This window comes from Nanorana parkeri, unplaced genomic scaffold, assembly GCF_000935625.1.
Source record: "Nanorana parkeri isolate BGI_ZX_2015 unplaced genomic scaffold, ASM93562v1 scaffold136, whole genome shotgun sequence".
Lineage (NCBI taxonomy): Eukaryota > Metazoa > Chordata > Amphibia > Anura > Dicroglossidae > Nanorana > Nanorana parkeri.
The window spans coordinates 719,060-738,812 of NW_017306404.1; the positions used below are offsets into that span (position 1 = coordinate 719,060).

Here is a 19,753-nt window from a genome sequence, read left to right on the forward strand (position 1 = left end):
TGTGAAAAAGTTTTTGCCCCCTTACTGATTATTCATTGTTTTGCACGTTTGTCACACTTTAATGTTTCAGATCATCGAACAAATTTAAATATTAGTCAAAGATAACACAAGTAAACACAACATGCAGTTTTTAAAGGAAGGTTTTTATTGTAAGGGGAAAACAAAATTCAAACCCACATGGCCCTGTGTGAAAAAGTGTTTGCCTCCTAAACCTAATAACTGGTTGGGCCACCCTTAGCAGCAAGAACTGCAATCAAGCGTTTGCGATAACTTGCAATGAGTCTGTTACAGCGCTGTGCAGGAATTTTGGTCCACTCATCTTTGCAAAATTGTTGTAATTCTGCCACATTGGATGGTTTTTGAGCATGAACCACCTTTTTAAGGTCATGCCACAGCATCTCAATAGGATTCAGGTCAGGACTTTGACTAGGCCACTCCAAAGTCTTCATTTTGTTTTTCTTAAGAATTCAGAGGTGGACTTGCTGGTGTGTTTTGGATCATTGTCCTTTTGCAGAACCCAAGTTTGCTTCAGCTTGAGGTCACAAACAGATGGCCGCACATTATCCTTCAGGATTTTTTGGTAGACAGCAGAATTCCTGGTTCCATTTATCACAGCAAGTCTTCCAAGTCCTGAAGCAGCAAAACAGCCCCAGACCATCATACTACCACCACCATATTTTACTGTTGGTATGATGTTCTTTTTCTGAAATGCGGTGTTACTCTTACGCCAGATGTAATGGGACACACACCTTCCAAAAAGTTCACCTTTTGTCTCGTCAGTCCACAGAGTATTTTCAAAAAAGTATTGGGGATCATCAAGATGTTTTCTGGCATAACGGAGGCAAGCTTTTATGTTCTTTTTGCTCAGCAGCGGTTTTCCTCTTGGAACTCTGCCATGCAGGCCATTTTTGCCCAGTTTCTTTCTTATGGTGGAGTCATGAACACTCACCTGAGCTGAGGCAAATGAGGCCTGCAGTTCTTTGGATGTTGTTGTGGGGTCTTTTGTGACCTCTTGGATGAGTCGTCGCTCTTGGGGTAATTTTGGTTGGCCGCCCACTCCTGGGATGGTTCACCACTGTTCCATGTTTTCGCCATTTGTGGATAATGGCTCTCACTGTGGTTTGCTGGAGTCCCAAAGCTTTAGAAATTGCGTTATAACCTTTTCCAGACTGATAGATCTCAACTACTTTCTTTCTCATTTGTTCCTGGATTTCTTTGGATCTCGGCATGATGTGTAGCTCTTGAGGATCTTTTGGTCTACTTGACTGACAAAGTGAAGTAGACCAAAAGATCCTCAAGAGCTACATTTAAGAGCTCTTATTTAAGTGATTTCTTGATTTCGAACAAGTGTGGCAGTAATCAGGCCTGGGTGTGGCTAGAGAAATTGAACTCAGGTGTGATAAACCAGAGTTAAGTTATGTTTTAACAGCGGGGGAAAAACACTTTTTCACACTGGGCCATGTGGGTTTGGATTTCATTTTCCCTTAATAATAAAAACCTTCCTTTAAAAACTGCATGTTGTGTCTACTTGTGTTATCTTTGACTAATATTAAAATTTGTTTGATGATCTGAAACATTAAAGTGTGACAAACGTGCAAAACAATGTGAAATCAGGAAGGGACCAAAACACCTTTTCACACAACTATATATACACACACACAGTGTATATATAATGGAAAAGTAATTTTGCCTTCCCGCTGTCTAGAACTAAACGTTTCAGCATTTCCTTTGCTAGTGGTACCAGCAGGACTGGATGGGAATTTGACTTCTGAACAGCTGGCGCGATTTGGGTTGCAGAGGCCGATTTCTACATCTCTAACTAATAATAAAAGGTATTTAAGCACAATAGCAGTTTGTATATCAATGTAAAAGTGCACCAGGAAGACATCAGAGGACACATTAACCCTGGGATATCAATGAGCTTCTAACGATACTGCGCTCTAGGGTCCAATGAAGTGAAACTGACCACAGCATTTTCCTTCTTTAAATCTGTGGTTCCATCTGCATTCATGTGTCATGGCTAAAACCTATAATCAAATAAAAGATTTCCAGTGGCCCAAAAGTATAATTTCAGACATGTTTTTTTCTGAGCTGCATGCTGAGCAGTTTAACTCTTCGTGTGTCAGAGAGAGGTCTCATATATTGAAAACAAAGCAAAACTGACTCTCCCCCTCATGTAACAACATAGCCATGTTATTAATAAAGGATCTGCGCTGATAATGCCCTAAAACTAACAAATCGCCCGACCTCACCATGGCTGCTGTATAACCAAACAAATTAAAAGTAGGTAAACTCAAGATTAAAACACACAGTGCTAATAAACAGCATCCATAAATAAGTATAATAAAGTAAATATAAAGTATAAAGTAATATAAAGTATTATACAAACCCCAAAAATGTGTAATATATGTGATCTCCCATCAACAAGCCATGTATGTGAAAACAACAACTACAATGTAAACTTTAGTATGATGTTGTGTAATATCTGTGATCCCCTATCAGCAAATCGTGTCTGTGTATATATACAACTACAATGTAACATCTATTGCAATCATAAAAAGTCTCCGTGTATTGTGAAGATCCACCAAAATCAAGAAAATCCCCAATCTCGGGATCCCAGTGTTTGTCCACCACCATGTATGCACAACATCCATAAAAAATATATCAGTAAACTATAATCCAAACATTGTGTAATACATGCGATCTTCTTCTATAATCAAATCATATGTGTGTTTGAACACAACTACAATGTAACATCTATTACAATCATACATTTCATAAAAAGTCTCCGTGTATTGAGAAGATCCACCAAAATCAAGACAATTCCCAATCTCCGGATCCCAGTGTTTTGTCCGCCAACGTGGTCTCCCTTCCTCGACTCACTGGTGTTGATGTGACCGCATCTCATCTCATGCCTCAGTAATCCAGCTCGTAAATGAATGATCCCTTTATAAAACAAGAATTAAAAACTTCATAGCGTAAAATGTGTTTTAATCAAATGCTTAAAACATCCATAAATGACACTAACATTTAGCTGCATCCAGTACAGGTGAACTAGCTCAGAACAAGCTTACAATACGTCCGAACATACAGACCGCCATCATCAATAGAATCCGCTTAAAGAATGGGGAGCACGGTGGTGAACCAACACTGGGATCTGGAGATTAGGAATTGTCTTGATTTTGGTGGATCTGCACAATACATTCCTCGTTTAACGACCTACCTGTTTACCGACTGCTCTGACTTACGACCGGGGGTGTGTTTTCAGACTTACGACGGAATTCGGACTTGCGACCGTGCGGCGTGCAGTTCAGACGTAGGAGCATGAGCGGCATTGCGGCTTCTTCTACAGTACTGTACAGTGCGGCCTATGGTGACTTCTACTGCTACACTGCGACATTGATTCTATGCAAAAAGTCAACAGATTTCTGGGTGAGTACTATGCAGCATACTGTCTACAGTACAGTACTGTATGTATAGTACAGTACTGTATATTTGCAAAACTACAGTACTGTATATGCCTGGTGTGCCAGCCATTCCAGCCACCTTGCCGTTTCTCTGATGTGCAGCCCAGGTGGAACCTGTAGTGTGACAATGTACAGTACTGTACAGTACTTCTTTTTCTTGAAGAGTAGTGTTGGGAGATCTGGGTACCATATTCCATACTGTATTGTTTATTTTGTACCCCTTAGTACAAGATGTCATCAAAACGGAAGAGTTCACCTGGAAAAAACAAAGGAAAGCTATTGATCTTGACATGAAAGTGAAGATCATAAATGACTATGAAGCTGGTAAAAAAGTTAATGCAATAGCACAGGACGTGAATCTGGCACATTCAACCATTTCAACCATCCTGAAGGATAAAGACAGAGTGAAGGAGGCAGTGAAAACATCAACAGGTTTTAAAGCCATAATAACTAGGCAGCGGAAATGCCTCATCCATGACATGGAAAAATTATTGGCGATCTGGTTTGATGACCAAATACAAAAAAGAATGCCAATGAGTCTTTCAATAATTCAAGCCAAGGCACTCAGTATCTTCAAGACTTTGAAGGCACGTGAAGGTGAAGAGTCGACTGAAACTTTCACAGCAAGTCATGGATGGTTTCAGAGGTTTTGTCGCAGATTTAACCTGCATAATCGGAGTGTCAGTGGTGAGGCGGCAAGTGCAGATGTAGAAGCAGCAGAAAAATTTCTTGACCAAATTGATAAAATCATAGAGAAAGGCGGCTACTGTCCAGAACAAATCTTTAATGTGGATGAAGCCGGGCTTTTTTGGAAGAAAATGCCTGAAAGGTCCTACATACACAAAGAAGCTAAAACAATGCCTGGCTTCAAGGCTTTTAAGGACAGGGTCACATTGTTGTTGGGAGGAAATGTTACTGGGTTCAAGTTGAAGCCTTTACTCATCTATTGGTCTGAGAACCCACGTGCATTGAAGAACGTTAGTAAGCACACATTTTCTGTTTACTATCGAGCAAACAACAAGGCATGGATGAAGTAAGCTTTATTTGAAGATTGATTCAATAACTGCTTTACACCCTCGGTGAAGCATTACTGTCTGGAAAAGGGCGTTCCCTTTAAAATCATCCTTCTGCTTGATAATGCTCCAGGCCACCCCCAGCATCTTGATGATCTACACCCAGATGTAAAGATAGTGTATCTGCCTAAAAACACAACTGCTATCCTTCACCCAATGGACCAGGGGGCTATAGCTACATTCAAAGCATACTTTTTGCGCACAACTTTTTCCAAAGCTGTAGCAACAACAGAAAACAATGAAGTAACCCTTCGTGATTTCTGGAAATCATACAACATTTTAGAGTGCATTAAGAATATTGCATCAGCTTAGGAAGGAGTGACAGAAAAGTGTATGCAAGGCATATGGAAAAAATGCCTAAAACGTTTTGTGCATACATCAGAAGCATTTGACAAAGATGAACATGTCAATCTTATAAACTAAACAACTGTGGAACTTGCTAACGAGCTTAATTTTGAGGTTGAACTGCAAGATATTAAAGAATTAGTGGAATATACTGAGGGAGAGCTAAGTACAGAAGATTTAATAGAGTTGGAAGCACAGCAACACTTAGAAGAGGAGGAAGAAGAAGAGGAAAGAATTGAAGAAGTACCAAAGAACTTCACTGCAAAGAGATTAGCGGGTGTGTTCTCAAAAGTGAATGCAGCTATGTTAGAACTGGAAGCTATGGATCCGATTGTTGAACGGTTCACAAAAGTGGAACGGCAAATAAGTGAACTTTTACGTTGCTATCGTGAAATGTATGAAGCAAAAAAGAAAATGACAAAACAGACCACACTAACGGAATTTTTCTCGAAAACTACACCCAGGACCCCTATTACTAGTTTATTAATTTCTACTTCATCATCTCCCGTGCCTTCTACATCTCCTGATCAGAATTCCGATGATGACACTGATGATACCTTTTTAGGATTCAAAGAGTAAAAGGGCTATTCACTAAAGGGTGAAGAGTATGGAGAAGGCAGGAGAAGTGAACAATCTAATACAAAATAGCTGATTTGGAAAAATTATCCAATTCAGCTCACTTTCCAGTTCAGCTATGTTGTACTAGATTGTTCACGTCTCCTGCCTTCTCCAAACTCTTCACCTTTTTGTGAATAACCCTGTTAAATGTTAGCTTGAATTTTTTTTTTGGTACAATTCTGTACAGCTTGTTTAGTACAGTACAGTGTGGTACCATGTTAGCCATCGATAAATGCAAGACTTATGAAACCCTGTAATCCCCTTAATTTAATTGGAGTTGTCTAACATGCAAGCCCCCAGGATCTGAGTAATCCCAAGAGCTTGCATCCCCAACAACTTCAGCCAGCCAACAAAGGGCACCACAAAATTTCTTGCACACATTGTTTACTTGTTTAGTGAGCCTCAATGTCTTTTTTTGGGGAGTTAAACTGGAGTTGTCAAACATGCAAGCCCCCAGGATCTGAGTAATCCCAAGAGCTTGCATGGAATAAACGAGGAATGCCTGTAATTAAAAAAAACCTCCCCCAATTTATTCTATGGTCATGCCATATATGTTGAATGTTTTGGGTGACTTTTGCTTTTACTGTGTAAGCAAGCACAATGTCATTTAGAATAGTAATGAATTTTATTGCACCATAACACAATAAAAATCGAACATAACTTTTATTTAATGCAGCATGCAAGACAGTTATGGTGCATTGCCTGCTACTGTAATGGTGAGCTGGGGTAACGCATAGTAAGACATGTGCTTTACTACGTCTTAACAAATATGCAAATAAATGTATATTCACAGGGCTGTGTGAAATTGTGTCAGTGCATTGAGACAGTACATCCTATGGGCATCTTCAATGAGTGTGCAAACTTCTAGATGGATATTATTATTAGGAGTGGGATAGAACTTATGGAAATTCAATATAGAAATGTATATTTGTTATTTTTGACCAAAGATACCCTTTAACAATGAGATTTTGTTTGGCTCTGGAGCTCGTGTCAAATCCTAGAGAATTTTAGGCACACCCCTGATATATTCATGTAGATGGTATATGTTGGTGCTAGCTGGAACATGAAAAGTGTTACGTCACTTTAATGTATTGATATAGGTGTTAACATAATGGTCAATTTTGTTTATAGAGCAATGGTCTTTTATCTGAACTTAGCTAAAAATGTAATAAATTAATATTATGAAATAAAGCATTTCATGAGCTAGAGTGATATTAAAATCAAAAGGTTTTTAAGCTATTTCAAATGCTGATGAGATCACTTACAATGGATGCTGTTCCCTGATATGTCTAGCTTTCTACAGAATCAGCTGCTCCCCTGAGCATTGGCCCTGATATGCTGTTTAAGGGTGGCTACTTTCTCCTGCAGGGTCCTATGGAGCTACCCTTGTGTGTGCTAGCAAGCTGTGTGTGTCTCCACAAACACAGCAAGACAGGACACTCCCACTGCTCCCCATTCTTCTCTCATCCAAGCTAGTAGATGGACAGCTGCTTCAGACTGCCCTGTCCCTTGTGACCTTGTACTGGACAGGAAGTTTATGGAAGCCGAGCTGAGAGAATTGGAAGCAGCTGTTTGGAAATGCGATCACTCTAAGTGTTTGGGCAAACATGTAAAGAAATACTTTGCTGGGTAATGTATATTTGTTTGGTCTGGATTCATTATTGAAAGAAAAAAAAAGATTGAGCATTTGATACTACTTTCAGATACAATTCCTCATATCTACAAGTACAAGATCACTTTTTCAGATCTGTTCAATGGAGCTGCAAAGTAAAATACTTCTAAATGATAGAAAACAAATGTACCCAATACAAAAAAAAGACATTATTAAAATTATAGTATAGAAACGCAACACACTTAAGACAATTTAGGAGTCCTAAGGGATCACTAAACATTAAAAGCGGACCTAAAGTATTTTGTTTTTATATTTTAAAGTGGTTTCATTATGTAATATGTAAAAGTTTTAGAACTGAAGATAAAACAAAAGTAGAAGAGAACTAAGCAATATTTTCAAGCACCCAGCTGACTTCCTGTGCAGTAATCCCACAGAACTATGTTCCCAATCAGTACCACTGATTATACTTATTTTCACTGTAGGAGGTAAAGGCCAAAATCAGGATTTATGTGCAGAAGAGTTCTGTGGGAGAATATTACTGGTTACCAGTAGCAGGCACTGGAGGAAGAATGCTGATTGTGTGTCTTGAGGGTGCCTTTCATCCTGAAAAGGAAAACTACCTACAGAATGCTAGCTCCCACAGTACATGTATAACCTATAGTAGTACGGATGGTGCTTGGGCACTGCACACTTTGTCACAATTAATGCAAGTATGGGAAATGCTGTCATAGGAGAAGTGCCAAGGGACACAATTCCTAAAATAATATCAGCTAACAATAACCACTTCAGCTCTCACACCTGTATACCCCTGATGGACCAGAGCAATTTTGATATTTCTGCTATGGGCCAGTTCATTTGGCAAGAACTTTGTCATTTCTTAAGATTACAAAGTAACATCTTTTTTTTTCTTTAGGAGAAACAAGGCTTACTTTCAGTAATATATTTCTTGCATTTTTATTTATACAATTCATATTTTTATTCATATTTTTTTTTTCTACTTTGATCAGTGCTAACGTAAGAAAATAGTGCTACTAAAAAAAAATAGTGTTAATTAAAAATGTAAAATGTTATTGCATCATTTGTTCCATTTTAAATTACAATGAAATCATGATTCTGGTACAAGGCATTACACTCAATTACAAATGAAAAATAGTTTTTTTCCCCCCTTAATTTTGCAAATTTTTTTTATGCAACATTAAAAAAATTAAGATTACAACAAATAATTAAAAAAAAAATTAAATACATAAAATAAAAATGGAACATAATAGTTAAGGGGCAAAGGGTAAGGATAAGTTAATTAGGGCTGATTATGGTAAACTGAGGGTTAATAAGGGGTTAAATAGAAACAAATTTCATTTAAAATAAAAAAAAGCTTATTTTTATTTATTTTAACAGCTGCCCTGTTGGCTTTGTTATTGATGTACTGCGCTATGGCCAGAAGTAAGCTCTTCATACAAGAGGCTGGATCCATGGTTGTCACCAGTTTATGGAGTGGAGTTCCCGCTGAGGATTTTTAGGGCAATATGTGATGTACAAAACAGGGTGAGATATGAGCTCGGTACTCGTTGTGTGAGCCCCATCGGTTCTGATGTGTACTGTATATCTGAAAAAGAGCAACCCAATGGCCGGCAGCTGCTAGAGGCTGAGCTGGGGTTCAAGTCCTGTTTGCAGGCTGTCTTCCTGAGCCATATGGAAAGTGTCATCTATGGTTTCTTGAGCTACACCCCTGACATCATGCCTGGCTGCACAACCTAAGCAGAAGATCCACAGTCAAAGCTCATTTATCCCACCTGTTGGCTATGAAAGGGGGAGCTAGCATGTGCCCCAAACCATAGACACTGTACTGGGACCCAACCCTGAGCTATGGACACTGCATTGAGACCACCCACAGTGAGCCCTTGCCAGGCCCCCTGCTGACTCAATGGGCCCAGGTACAGGAGGACTACCTTTAGCCTGCTATTGGCAGGGCGAGGGTGAAATCAGCAGCAGGACGGAAGGTTAGAAATTAGGCTACAAAGCAAATGTCAAACATGTCTAATCTCATTTTTCTATGGGTATTTTAAGGGCTCTTATTTTTCCTATGCAGGCAACAGGTTTACTTTAATGGCCACTTCAGCAGCTGCTCTCACTTAAAAACCCCTTTGCCCCTCCCACACCCACCCCATTCCCGACTCTGTGTACAGAATTGAAGAGACCATGACCTAAAAATTACACATAGCTAAGGACTCCAATCCTGCCCCCATGTGCCTGAGCAGTCAATGGTCACATACCCATGCTGTCACTTGGAAGGAGGGGAGTGAGTCAAATGCTGCACCACACCTGAAAATACCAGGTACGTCACTTTACTTTCTCACACAAAATAGTGGAGTAATGAATTGAAGGCAAAAAATAAATATCTGTGGGGACCACTATTAAAATGAACCAGTTACTTTTTTTCCTGCATGGACAAAGCACAATTTTACTTTAAAAAATGCTGTGTACAATTGCTCATAAGCTTTAAATAAGTTCTAATAAGATTTTTGATAACAGTGTAACATTTGGTTTCATTTTTTTTTTATTATTTGTAGTTCGAATACAAAAGTGCAAAATATACATAATCATAAATAAGACCTAAGGTTTTCATATTGTAACAGTTACAAAATAATTTATATTTATAAAATAAACAAGCAAGAATAGATCATAGAACCAGAACACAACTGATGGATTTCTATGAAGTATTGTGCAATTTTACCATAGATACTCCTAATATACCTTATTTTAAAGTTTGTTTATAACAAATGAATATAACATGACATCCAACAAACCTTGAATTATCTTTGTATTTTAAGTCATAGAAAACATTAGTGTAATGATGTAGCTGTTTAACACATTTGGCTAGATGTGGCTAGAACTGGACGAGGCACTGAACTATGGCTCTTTACAGCCCCATCACATCTTTCTGTTCTTGTGTATTGCATTAGCGCATATGTGTTAAGTAGGGATGAGCTCAGGTTTGGACTGAACCCAGTCCCCACCCAGCAGCTTCACATAAACAAAGGGGCAGGATGCTTATGCTGACATAATTGACAGTATATGGCCACGTGGCTATATTAGGCCAATGTCACTGACCAAATAAGACCATGTGACCATATAAGGTCAATTATGTCACTGCATTCCACCCCTTTGTTTCTGTGGGCGGGGAATTCCCCAGCTGCAGCTGATTAGGTGGCAGCAGAAGGAGCTTCCTTCCATGTTCACAGGACACTAGGTTCACTCCAAACCTGATCTCATGGTAACATGTGTTGTGTTAAGGCAGCCCATTCCACACAAAAATGGACAACAAGCTCCCCCACCAAAAAAGAGACAGATAATTTTTTTATACAAGACATGGTAGTGTGTTACGGTGCACTGCATCGCAGGTGGGGTGCCACTGAAAATGAAATGTGTTGCCATGAGTTTTTGTTACACGTGCCAAGCATAAAATGAAAGGGGTCCTTATATTTTTTTTACCACCTATGGAGAATTATTTGAAGCTAAGGGAATAAAACTGTTATACTGTAGCATTAATAAGATATAGAAAAAACACTCCACCAAACTGAGGTGCAGCAAGGTAAATGTAATCTCAGCCTTCTCTCTGATCACGTCTGGGATATGTCAGCCTGTGGTTGTCTATTTCCTGTCCGGGTGCAGGCATAGGTAGCTGCGAGCCATTGGGATCTACAATGCTTAGTGCATCATACACAGCTGTATCTGTACAAAGGAGGTGGTAAGCACAACAACATTGGGAGTTTAAACATAGTGGATGCTTGTTCTGTGGTCACCAGGGAACAGATGTCTTCTGTCAATTTCTAATGTCACTGGGAAAACAACTCAATTGGATCGGTTGTTTTAAACACAATTGTTCATTTGGTAAACTGTTAATGATGTTTGTGTAAGGTTACATGGAAACACTGCTCCTGGTTAGAGGCCCAGCAGAAGCTCGTTCTCTCTCTTTCGCAAGCTCCATCTCGATTTTGGCTTTGATTTTCTCCCAGCTTACTTCAACCTGCGCAAAGTACAGAAAAAGCACATTTATTTTAGAGGGATTACAAATTATGAATGAAAGTACTTTAACTGGATAAATACACCCATTTCCACAAGAATTTGAGAGGAGGCCGATGGGGCACCACATATATAAAACAACGGACCAGCTGTGTCAATCTCCACAGCAATTCACCTCCCATTTGTTGTTTGTCACAAATTCTTCAGAGGAGAATCCTATGACACCAACATTCACCAGAACAGCAAGTGGAAGAGATGAAAGGAAAGAAGTTTTGTGACGCCAGATTTAATCACCATTGGTTGCAAAAATAGTTCAACTTTTAGGCCCTTAGGGCCAAGTTGCACAACACAGTGCTGATGCGCTGAACCCGGCACATGTCCAAGTTCACTACCGAGATGGACTACAATCTCGCTACAAATTAGTAAACTAAACATGAGATTGTAGTCCATCATGAGAGTGAGCTTGGAGTAGTGACTACTTTATAACACACACAGGGACCATGGGGAACAAAAAGTAGCCCACCTCCAGAAAGAAGGACAGTGTCAGCATTCAATCAGAGAAGATTTGTGGATCTATAACTAAATGATGCTCAAAAAAGATACATTTTTATTAACAGTTAAGGTACTTGAATGCATTTTTAAGATTTAACTCCTGAGTTTAGTTTCACTTTCAGGTTTGCAACTGAAGCATTCAATATTGAGGTTTGTTTGTGCATCTCCGCTCTTCGATTTTGTAATTTATGTATACTCTAGTTTATTGTAGTGTAGAAGCAGGAAGAGTGCTGTCCCAGCAAAGTGTGTGAGGAGTATGAGGTCCAGTGACATGAGGGAGTATTTCAGGAAAGTCAATAGTTAGCAGATCTTTATAGCATTCAGCACAGTGAACTGAACATACATCAAAGAGATAACCTTTCCATTACTGCAGCACGCCGCAGCCGAATGGAGAGTTTATTAAAGATGGAAGATTAGAGCTGTATAAAATGCGAGAAGTGGAGGATCAAATGATATCACTCTAGAGGGCGCAGAGAGACAACCAGAATGTGACTCGATCGGTACAGATGATGATAGGTTGCCCAGATAAAGGCCTGGAGTGGACTGATCACTGTAATTGAGACATTACTTTATACACTTATACAGAAGGATGTAGAAAGAGTGGAGTAGTACAAAGTGGGAATAAACATTATAAAATATTACAGTTTAAAGTGAATCTGTGGCCAGTGAAATAAAAACCAGATACTTTCTTTGTGCTGCTTCCCAAATAGGGGTATGCTTGCTTTTTATCTGTAATTAAGACTCCTGGTTGGTGGCTCTGGTGCTCTCTTCCGCTTACTCTACTATTGCCTAGTAATGTATGGAATACATATATAGAAGATGAACAGTTTATTCTCAGAATATCTGTGATTCTGTTCAACAACTTCTGTGACTCACTCTTGCCATAGTGCATAGTCTAGAGAGTAACTTTCTTTGTGTGTCTAAACCCAAGAAAAAATAAATAAAATAAAAATTATATATATTTCATGATTTTTCTCCTTTATTTTGACACAATGTTCCTGCCAGTAACACACTTCCTGTCCTAGGGTGACAATGCACACAGTGTACTGCAGCATTGTCACCTTAGGCTGCTCTCCTGATTTGGTTTACAAACACCACCCTTTCTCATCTCCATAACATAGGGGGAAGGTATTCTGTAATTCACAGAGGAGAACTAGGTATGGCTGATAACACCCCATAGTGCAGAGGACAGCTGTAAACTTTTGACAGGATCAAGAAGTGTTTCTTTGGACTCAACAGATATAACAAAGCACTTTCAATGGAATATTAAACAGGCCAAAGATGAGCAAATGAGAGAGAAGCACATTGTTAGGGTTTACATACACTTTAAGGAACGCAGTGATGTCAGTCACCTGACCCACATTAATGAAGGAGAGGCAGCGCACTGATGATGTCATCACCCTGAGCTCCTATGTTGTAGCATGCTCCTGGGGTTTCGTTTCATCATTTACGGCATAATGTAACCATTTTTAATACACATTGCTGTATTAAATTGTACTTTTTATATATACCAGTCCAGCTTTAAAGAGTTGCTTCTAGAATATCATACGCATACTTCCCGTATGAATCCTGGTGTTAATATAGTATTTACTATTGTATTTAGGTTCTCTGCATCCCTTTCTTCTTAACAAAGCGGTGCTCCGTTTCTGGCTTAGTATGTGTACTACAGCCAATAGCCTACAGTAACAAGGCCACACAAGATCTCAAGGATGCTTCTGTGTTGGGGACAACAGGAATAAATTAGCATGGAAGCACCTCCAGCCATTTAAATGCAGGTCACATACAGGTCTCATGCTGAGTTTGAGCACAGAGTAGGAAGCAGTTCAGGAAAGGCCAGTGAGTGAGGGCAAGGGTGGTCTGAACTTACGATTATTAGCAGTTGATAATTGTACATCTATTGTCTGCAGTGTGTACTCTATATGTTCTACATATAGAGTATACACTGCAGACAATAGATGTACAATTATCCTCTGCTAATATGGATTAAATGTTCCATAGTACATAATATGTACACTACGGATCATTTAACCCATTCATGTTAGCAGAGGATAATTGTAAATCTATTGTCTGCAGTGTATACTCTATATGTAGTACATATATATACAGTACACGTTCCCAATACACTGCCGGCAATAGATTCACAATTATCCCCTGCTAATATTAATGGGTTAAATGATCTACAACTACATAACTACATATGTTATGTACCATAGATCATTTAACTACATGTACTAACTACATTTAACTACATGTACTAACAACATGTTATGTACTATAGATCATTTAACCCATTCATGTTAGCAGAGGATAATTGTAAATCTATTGTCTGCAGTGTATACTCTATATGTAGTACGTAGTACATGTACGTTACACACGTCCAGTATACTCCAGCAATAGATTTACAATAGATTTACAATGAATAGGTTAAAAGATCCATAGTACATAATAGTACTACTGATCATTTAACCTATTCATGTTAGCAGGGGATAATCGTAACTCTATTACTGCAGTGTACGGGACATGTGTACTGTATATGTACTATGCATCATGATTTAACCCATTCATGTTAGCAGGGCAGAATTGTGAGCGCCGCCCACAAGCTGAGCACCGAGACGCGATGCAGCGATCCTGCCCAGCGACGACTACAAGAGGCAACAAGGACCCCGCGTGAGGCAACAAGGATCGGAGTGAAACTGTGAGTGAGGGAAGCTGGGACGGGGCTGGCTGTAAATCTATTGCTATAGTGTACTGGACGTGTGTAATGTATATGTAGTACGTATATACAGCACACACCTCCACTACATTACAGCAATAGATTTACAATTCTCCGCTGCTAACATGAATAGGTTCAATCATGATCCATAGTATATAACATGTAGTTGTACTATGGATTATTTAACCAGTTAGTGTTAAAGAATAGTTAGTGTTAGTGGAAAGGGAGTGCGGTTAGTGTTAGTTTATGGTCCTGCTCAACATATTTTGCGGTTCTCCGTACTGTTACAAGTGGGGGGGGAGGGGGAGATTGTGTGCAAAAATGCACCTTCGTCTGTGTGGGCAAAAATCCTTGCACAGGCCCTGATGGGTGCCCGTCAACACCACTCCGCTTAATTAAACATATTTTAATAAGGGACTAAGCTGGGTAGTAAATTCTCTGCTGAGCAGCAACTGTATTCAGTAACTGTTGGGTTATTCAGATAGCCGTACGTGTCGTGGCGGTTTCAATACATTGTAACAGGAACTGTTCTTAACCACGGTCTTCTAGGGCAAATACAGCACCAGACTCCACTTAACTTTTCAAAAGCTTTATTTTCCACGGCACACAGCAAACTAGTATTTCTGCAGGTCATGCAATACAGCCCTCTCTTTGCAGTAAAACACGATACTTCATAACATTAGCCAGTACTTTCCTGTACTCCAATGCGGTTTCTAAGATAATGTCCTTCTCAGCAACAAACAGATCCATGCAGGCTTCAATCCTCCAGCTCACCTAGCTTGGTAACCGTCTCTTAAGGTGCCCATACACCTTGCAATTATCTACAATAATCACTGGAAATCCCACGATCGTACAATAATCGGCAGGTGTATGGAAGGTGTGCAACCGTTTCTGTACGGTCGCACGTCTTTTGTCTAACGAGCATGTTTGAAAACCTGCCGAGAATCGTACGATTGTCGGCGTTTTCGTGGCATGCTTGTAAGACAAATGCCGAATGGGCCGGTGTGCCCAAGCGCACACTGCCCGTTCAGCATTGCAGTCATCGGAAGCCCACCCCTCAGCGGGGCGGGCTTTCGATGATCGCAAGTACGATCTGCCTGTCCAAGATGGGCAGATGGTACAAGCTTTTAATCAGCCTACAACCATCGCAAGACAAAAGTCTGACGATGGTTGTAAGCTGTATGGGCACCTTTACACATAAAGCCAGGCTTCCTTTTAAACAAGGGACAAGACAGAGCGCCTCCATAGTGTAAAAGTGTAATTTATTTGTACAACACGCAAATAAAAATGTACTTACAGGAAAGTCGGTGGTTAAAAGCATACAAATGGTGATGAAGTATAAAATCTCTAGCAGCGGAAGTCTGAAGGAGTACAGCACATCAGCGTCCTCTGCCCCCTTGAGTTCTAAAGGTCTACGCGTTTCAGGGGCACCCCCCCTTCATCAGAACCTCCTCTCACTCACAGCCGCAATCATGGACTACACCTGTGAGTACCAAGCTGCAGCGACAAAACCTGGACTGGACAGCTTACTGAGCTGATGGGATAATGGCCCACCCTTCTCTCTATTATCCCAACCCCAGGGACCCAGAAAACAATTTATAAATTGCACAACTAAATCATTAATGCTTTCCCTGGTTTTTTCTTTTAACTAAACAGAGGGATGCAATCTAAAAGGCTTGGTCTGGCATACCTCCCATGTATAACCATTCCTTGCTTTATGTCACAACATCCACCAGCAATAGAGATTGCACCATCCAGGCTGTTTATTGCGAATGAGGAAAACAAGTGATTTTCTCTTTTTTTAGGCTGTGGGCTGAACAAAAGAAATCGACATGTGTATGGCTAGCCTTGGTTCTGCAGTATTTTACAGAATTGGAAACATATAGGTCAAGTAAGGAACTTTGAGGTTGCTGTGAATCATTATAGATCCTGCTTGGGTATCTGTGTACCAACATTTTCTCTAGATGAGTGTAGGCAGTGCCAGCAATGACTACTGTACAGAGATCTCATATTACAGGGCAATGCATCACACAGTAATGATTACATACGGTATATCATCTGAGGAATCTACTTACGCCTTCTGCATATTGCAGAAATCTCTTGTTGGTTTCTTCTTTACCAAAGTCCTTTAGATATTTCTGCCGATATGCCAACACAGTGTCGACATGTGTTTTGTGTTTCACTGCTAGCTCCAGAGCCCTAAATAAATAAAAAACATGATACTATATCCTTATAACATGATATATTTCTAGAAGGACCAAAATATTCTAACGTTTAAATAGAAAAAGATCTGGAAATGTCTATTCAATTGCTTTCAAACAAGTGACTGGTTGTTCATTTAAATTTACACTTGCATATAAAAAGTATATATCCAAATGATAGAATGGTTAAGAAGTATTAAGAAGTTGGTGCAGGCTCATATCTACACAGTAAAGCCTTTTTGAAATCGCCCATTCCATCACATATCCAAAGATAAGAGGATTATATATTTCTGGACAGTGGGTAGAGCAAGGCAATTCATTGCTTTATTCACCATTGGCCAGATGCACAGCCTAATATTATACCTCAATTTATTCTGAACTGCATACAGCTGTTTCAGGCCATCATCAGTGCAGTACATGGAAACCATGGCTTCTATGGAGTAGGGCTTAGGACCCAATGGGACGGTATAACCATACAGGTTATGGTGAACCATAACCTAAAGCAAACAAAATGCTCTCACTCAGACAGGAGAGAAGGCATTTTGATTGCTTTAGTTCTTTCTCACCATAACCTGTGTTGTTATACTGTCCCATTGGGTACCAAGCCCTACTCCATAGAAGCCATGGTTTCCATGTATACACCTATACTATGTCATACATGTAACACTGAAGACTTCCTCCATTTCGGTTATAGTAAGAGATGCTAGGATTTTTTGGAGGAGAAAGCATTTAAGTACAACTATGCCTAAACAGAAAATAAATGCTCATATATCATAAGCAATGTAAGAAAACTGCACCGTACAGTTTATTTTGATGGCAGATAACATTACTAAATACTGGTGACCCCGACAGTTAACTGCCCTTCCTCCAGCAGGGTGACAAGCAGTGAATTGACAGCAGCACTTTCAGCCAGCTTGGTGCTGCAGGTGCAGGGACAATATTGCTGTGGCACCATGCACACTAAAGTGGAGGGCTATCAGCGTTGTCACTGCTAATAACCTTCATTGGTAATGCCAATCATGGCTGATCATGCCATGTGTTGACAGAGGTGAGGCAGAGTGCTCTCTGCAATTCCTTCTCCTGGTTCTGGAAGATCGAGGAAACCCCCTTAATGACAGCACAGGGGAATAGAAGAGAAGGTCAGCAAAAAAACAAAAAACGACTAGCTTGCCTTTTACAGAAGGGAAGTGCACAAGCCCAAAATCCATTTAAGACTAAACAATTTAACAACTAGAAGCGTCTATTAAAATGATTTTAAACTAATAAGTGGCTGGTTGTCCAGTTAAATGTATACTCACATATAAAAAAGTACATATCCAAAATGATAGAATGGTTAAAAAGGAAAAGGAGTTTTCTACAAATGTCAACAACTTGGGAGGACAGCAAATATATATATATTTATATATATATTTATATTACATACTCATGGTCTGCAAGGGGAGGTAGGCATACATGCTACAAAAATAGGAAGAAGGTCAAAGTGTGTAACTAAGTCCAGATCAATACTCTTGGGCGCCCACAGGCTGCATATGATTCCATCAATCCACTGAACTAAAACACACGGATACCAGTGCTCCATTATAATGATATTGCAGTGCGATGATGTCACAAAACCACATTAACACAACATACACAAAAATACCACTGCGAAACATAGAAGGATGTCTCTGGGCACACGTCCACACGGTGGCCAAGGAATTGGCTGAAACTCTTGATCTTAAAGTGCATACTAATCCCTTATTTATTTTTGTAATTTTTCATAAAGTGGTGAAGAGTTGGAATCCCTGAACCCTCTCGAGTTGTCTTGCTGACCACCGTCAATGGGACTGAAAGTGTATGGAGAATCCAAAATACCGAAGTGTCACCAGAACAGCGATAGAGAAAAAAATCTTCCAATGGGGAAACTTGTTCTAGTAACAACTGTCTAACATGGGATTTCCCTTTTTTTTTTTAGAGATTTCATCTCACTTCCTGTTTTGTCTGCACGACACGAAATCTCTCCATTGGGATACAGATGTCAAAAAACAGATAGAGTTGGGAATTGGTCAAATCTGGGAAAAATGTTTTGGCTTTAGAAATACTTTAGGAACTAGCATTTGTATGAATCTGTATCAATTCAAAACAAGGCAAAAGGAAAATATTTTTTTTAAAAGCCACTAAAATTACAAAGTCAGACCATTCAAAACATTTTTCTTCTTTACCTCCACTGGAAATGATGCAAATATGCAGACCAACCTCCACTACATTGCACTGACTGATGAATTATTTACCGTATACAACACAGAAGAGTGGAAGGTCCTTTTCTTTCATGGGACAAGTCCAGGTTCAGACCTGCTCAGCTATGAAATGATGTGGAAAAGGTCTGGTCACATATAGGCCCTAACTTTTATTTAATTCTTCCATATGAGCCTACCAGGGGCTTTGGGTCCTCATAAAAAGCTGTACTTTTGCCAAAAACTGCAGGTTTGTGGTCTGTTTAGATGCAATTATACATAGCGGGGTTCTTGCTAAATGCTAGCTATATGAGAAGACCACCTTCAGTTATGCTAACATGAGCTAGGATTTTTGTGAAAAGAAAGTATTAAGGCACAGCTAAACAATAGGCATTGCTCTTACATTATAAACAATTAAAACAATCTGTGCTGTTAATAGAATTAGGCATCATTAGCTATGAACACATGGTGATCTTGACAGTTGATTCACCTTCTTCGAGCAGGGTGACAACACTGAAAAGCCTGCAGTCAGTTCAGTGCAGCATTGTGACCCAGCTCAGTGCTATAGCTTCAAGGACTACATTGCTGTGGTTCCATTCACATTGAGGATGAGTTATCAGCATTGTCATCACTAATAACCCTCCCCCTTGATGGCTCTCATGGCTGGCAATGCCCAGCTTTACTTTCTCTGATGCTGTGTATGACAATATAGCATGTCCACATCACCTAGGGAGGTGGGTAGCTTTTTTAAAACTAAAGCATCGCAGCACTGAGCAGGGTCACAATACTCCAGTGAATGAGCGCTTCCTATGGGTGCCCTATGTCTGGCAGAAGTGATGCATTCTGCAATGTCTTCTCGGGGTTCAGGCAGACTCAAGGTTAAGGAAGGTCCAGTGATGACAAGGGCAAAGAAGTATATATAAAAAAATAAAAAAAGTA

The 19,753-nt window shown here is 39.7% G+C and overlaps 2 protein-coding genes across 2 annotated transcripts in view; one reads left to right on the forward strand and one right to left on the reverse strand.

Moving 5' to 3' along the window:
* The window catches only part of LOC108784991 (tigger transposable element-derived protein 1-like), a 26,227-nt gene extending 20,763 nt beyond the window's left edge, over positions 1 to 5,464 (forward strand). The window contains 2 exon segments of the mRNA XM_018553956.1: positions 3,693 to 4,783; positions 4,988 to 5,464. Coding sequence (XP_018409458.1) covers positions 3,693 to 4,783; positions 4,988 to 5,464 — 1,568 coding nt within the window.
* A 5,475-nt stretch (positions 5,465 to 10,939) lies between these two features.
* Positions 10,940 to 19,753, reverse strand: part of IFT80 (intraflagellar transport 80) — a 101,354-nt gene continuing 92,540 nt past the window's right edge. The window contains exons 18-19 of the mRNA XM_018553965.1: positions 16,476 to 16,599; positions 10,940 to 11,139 (exon numbers count right to left, since the gene is read on the reverse strand). Coding sequence (XP_018409467.1) covers positions 11,032 to 11,139; positions 16,476 to 16,599 — 232 coding nt within the window. The 3' untranslated portion in view covers positions 10,940 to 11,031. The remainder of the gene's footprint in view (positions 11,140 to 16,475; positions 16,600 to 19,753) is intronic.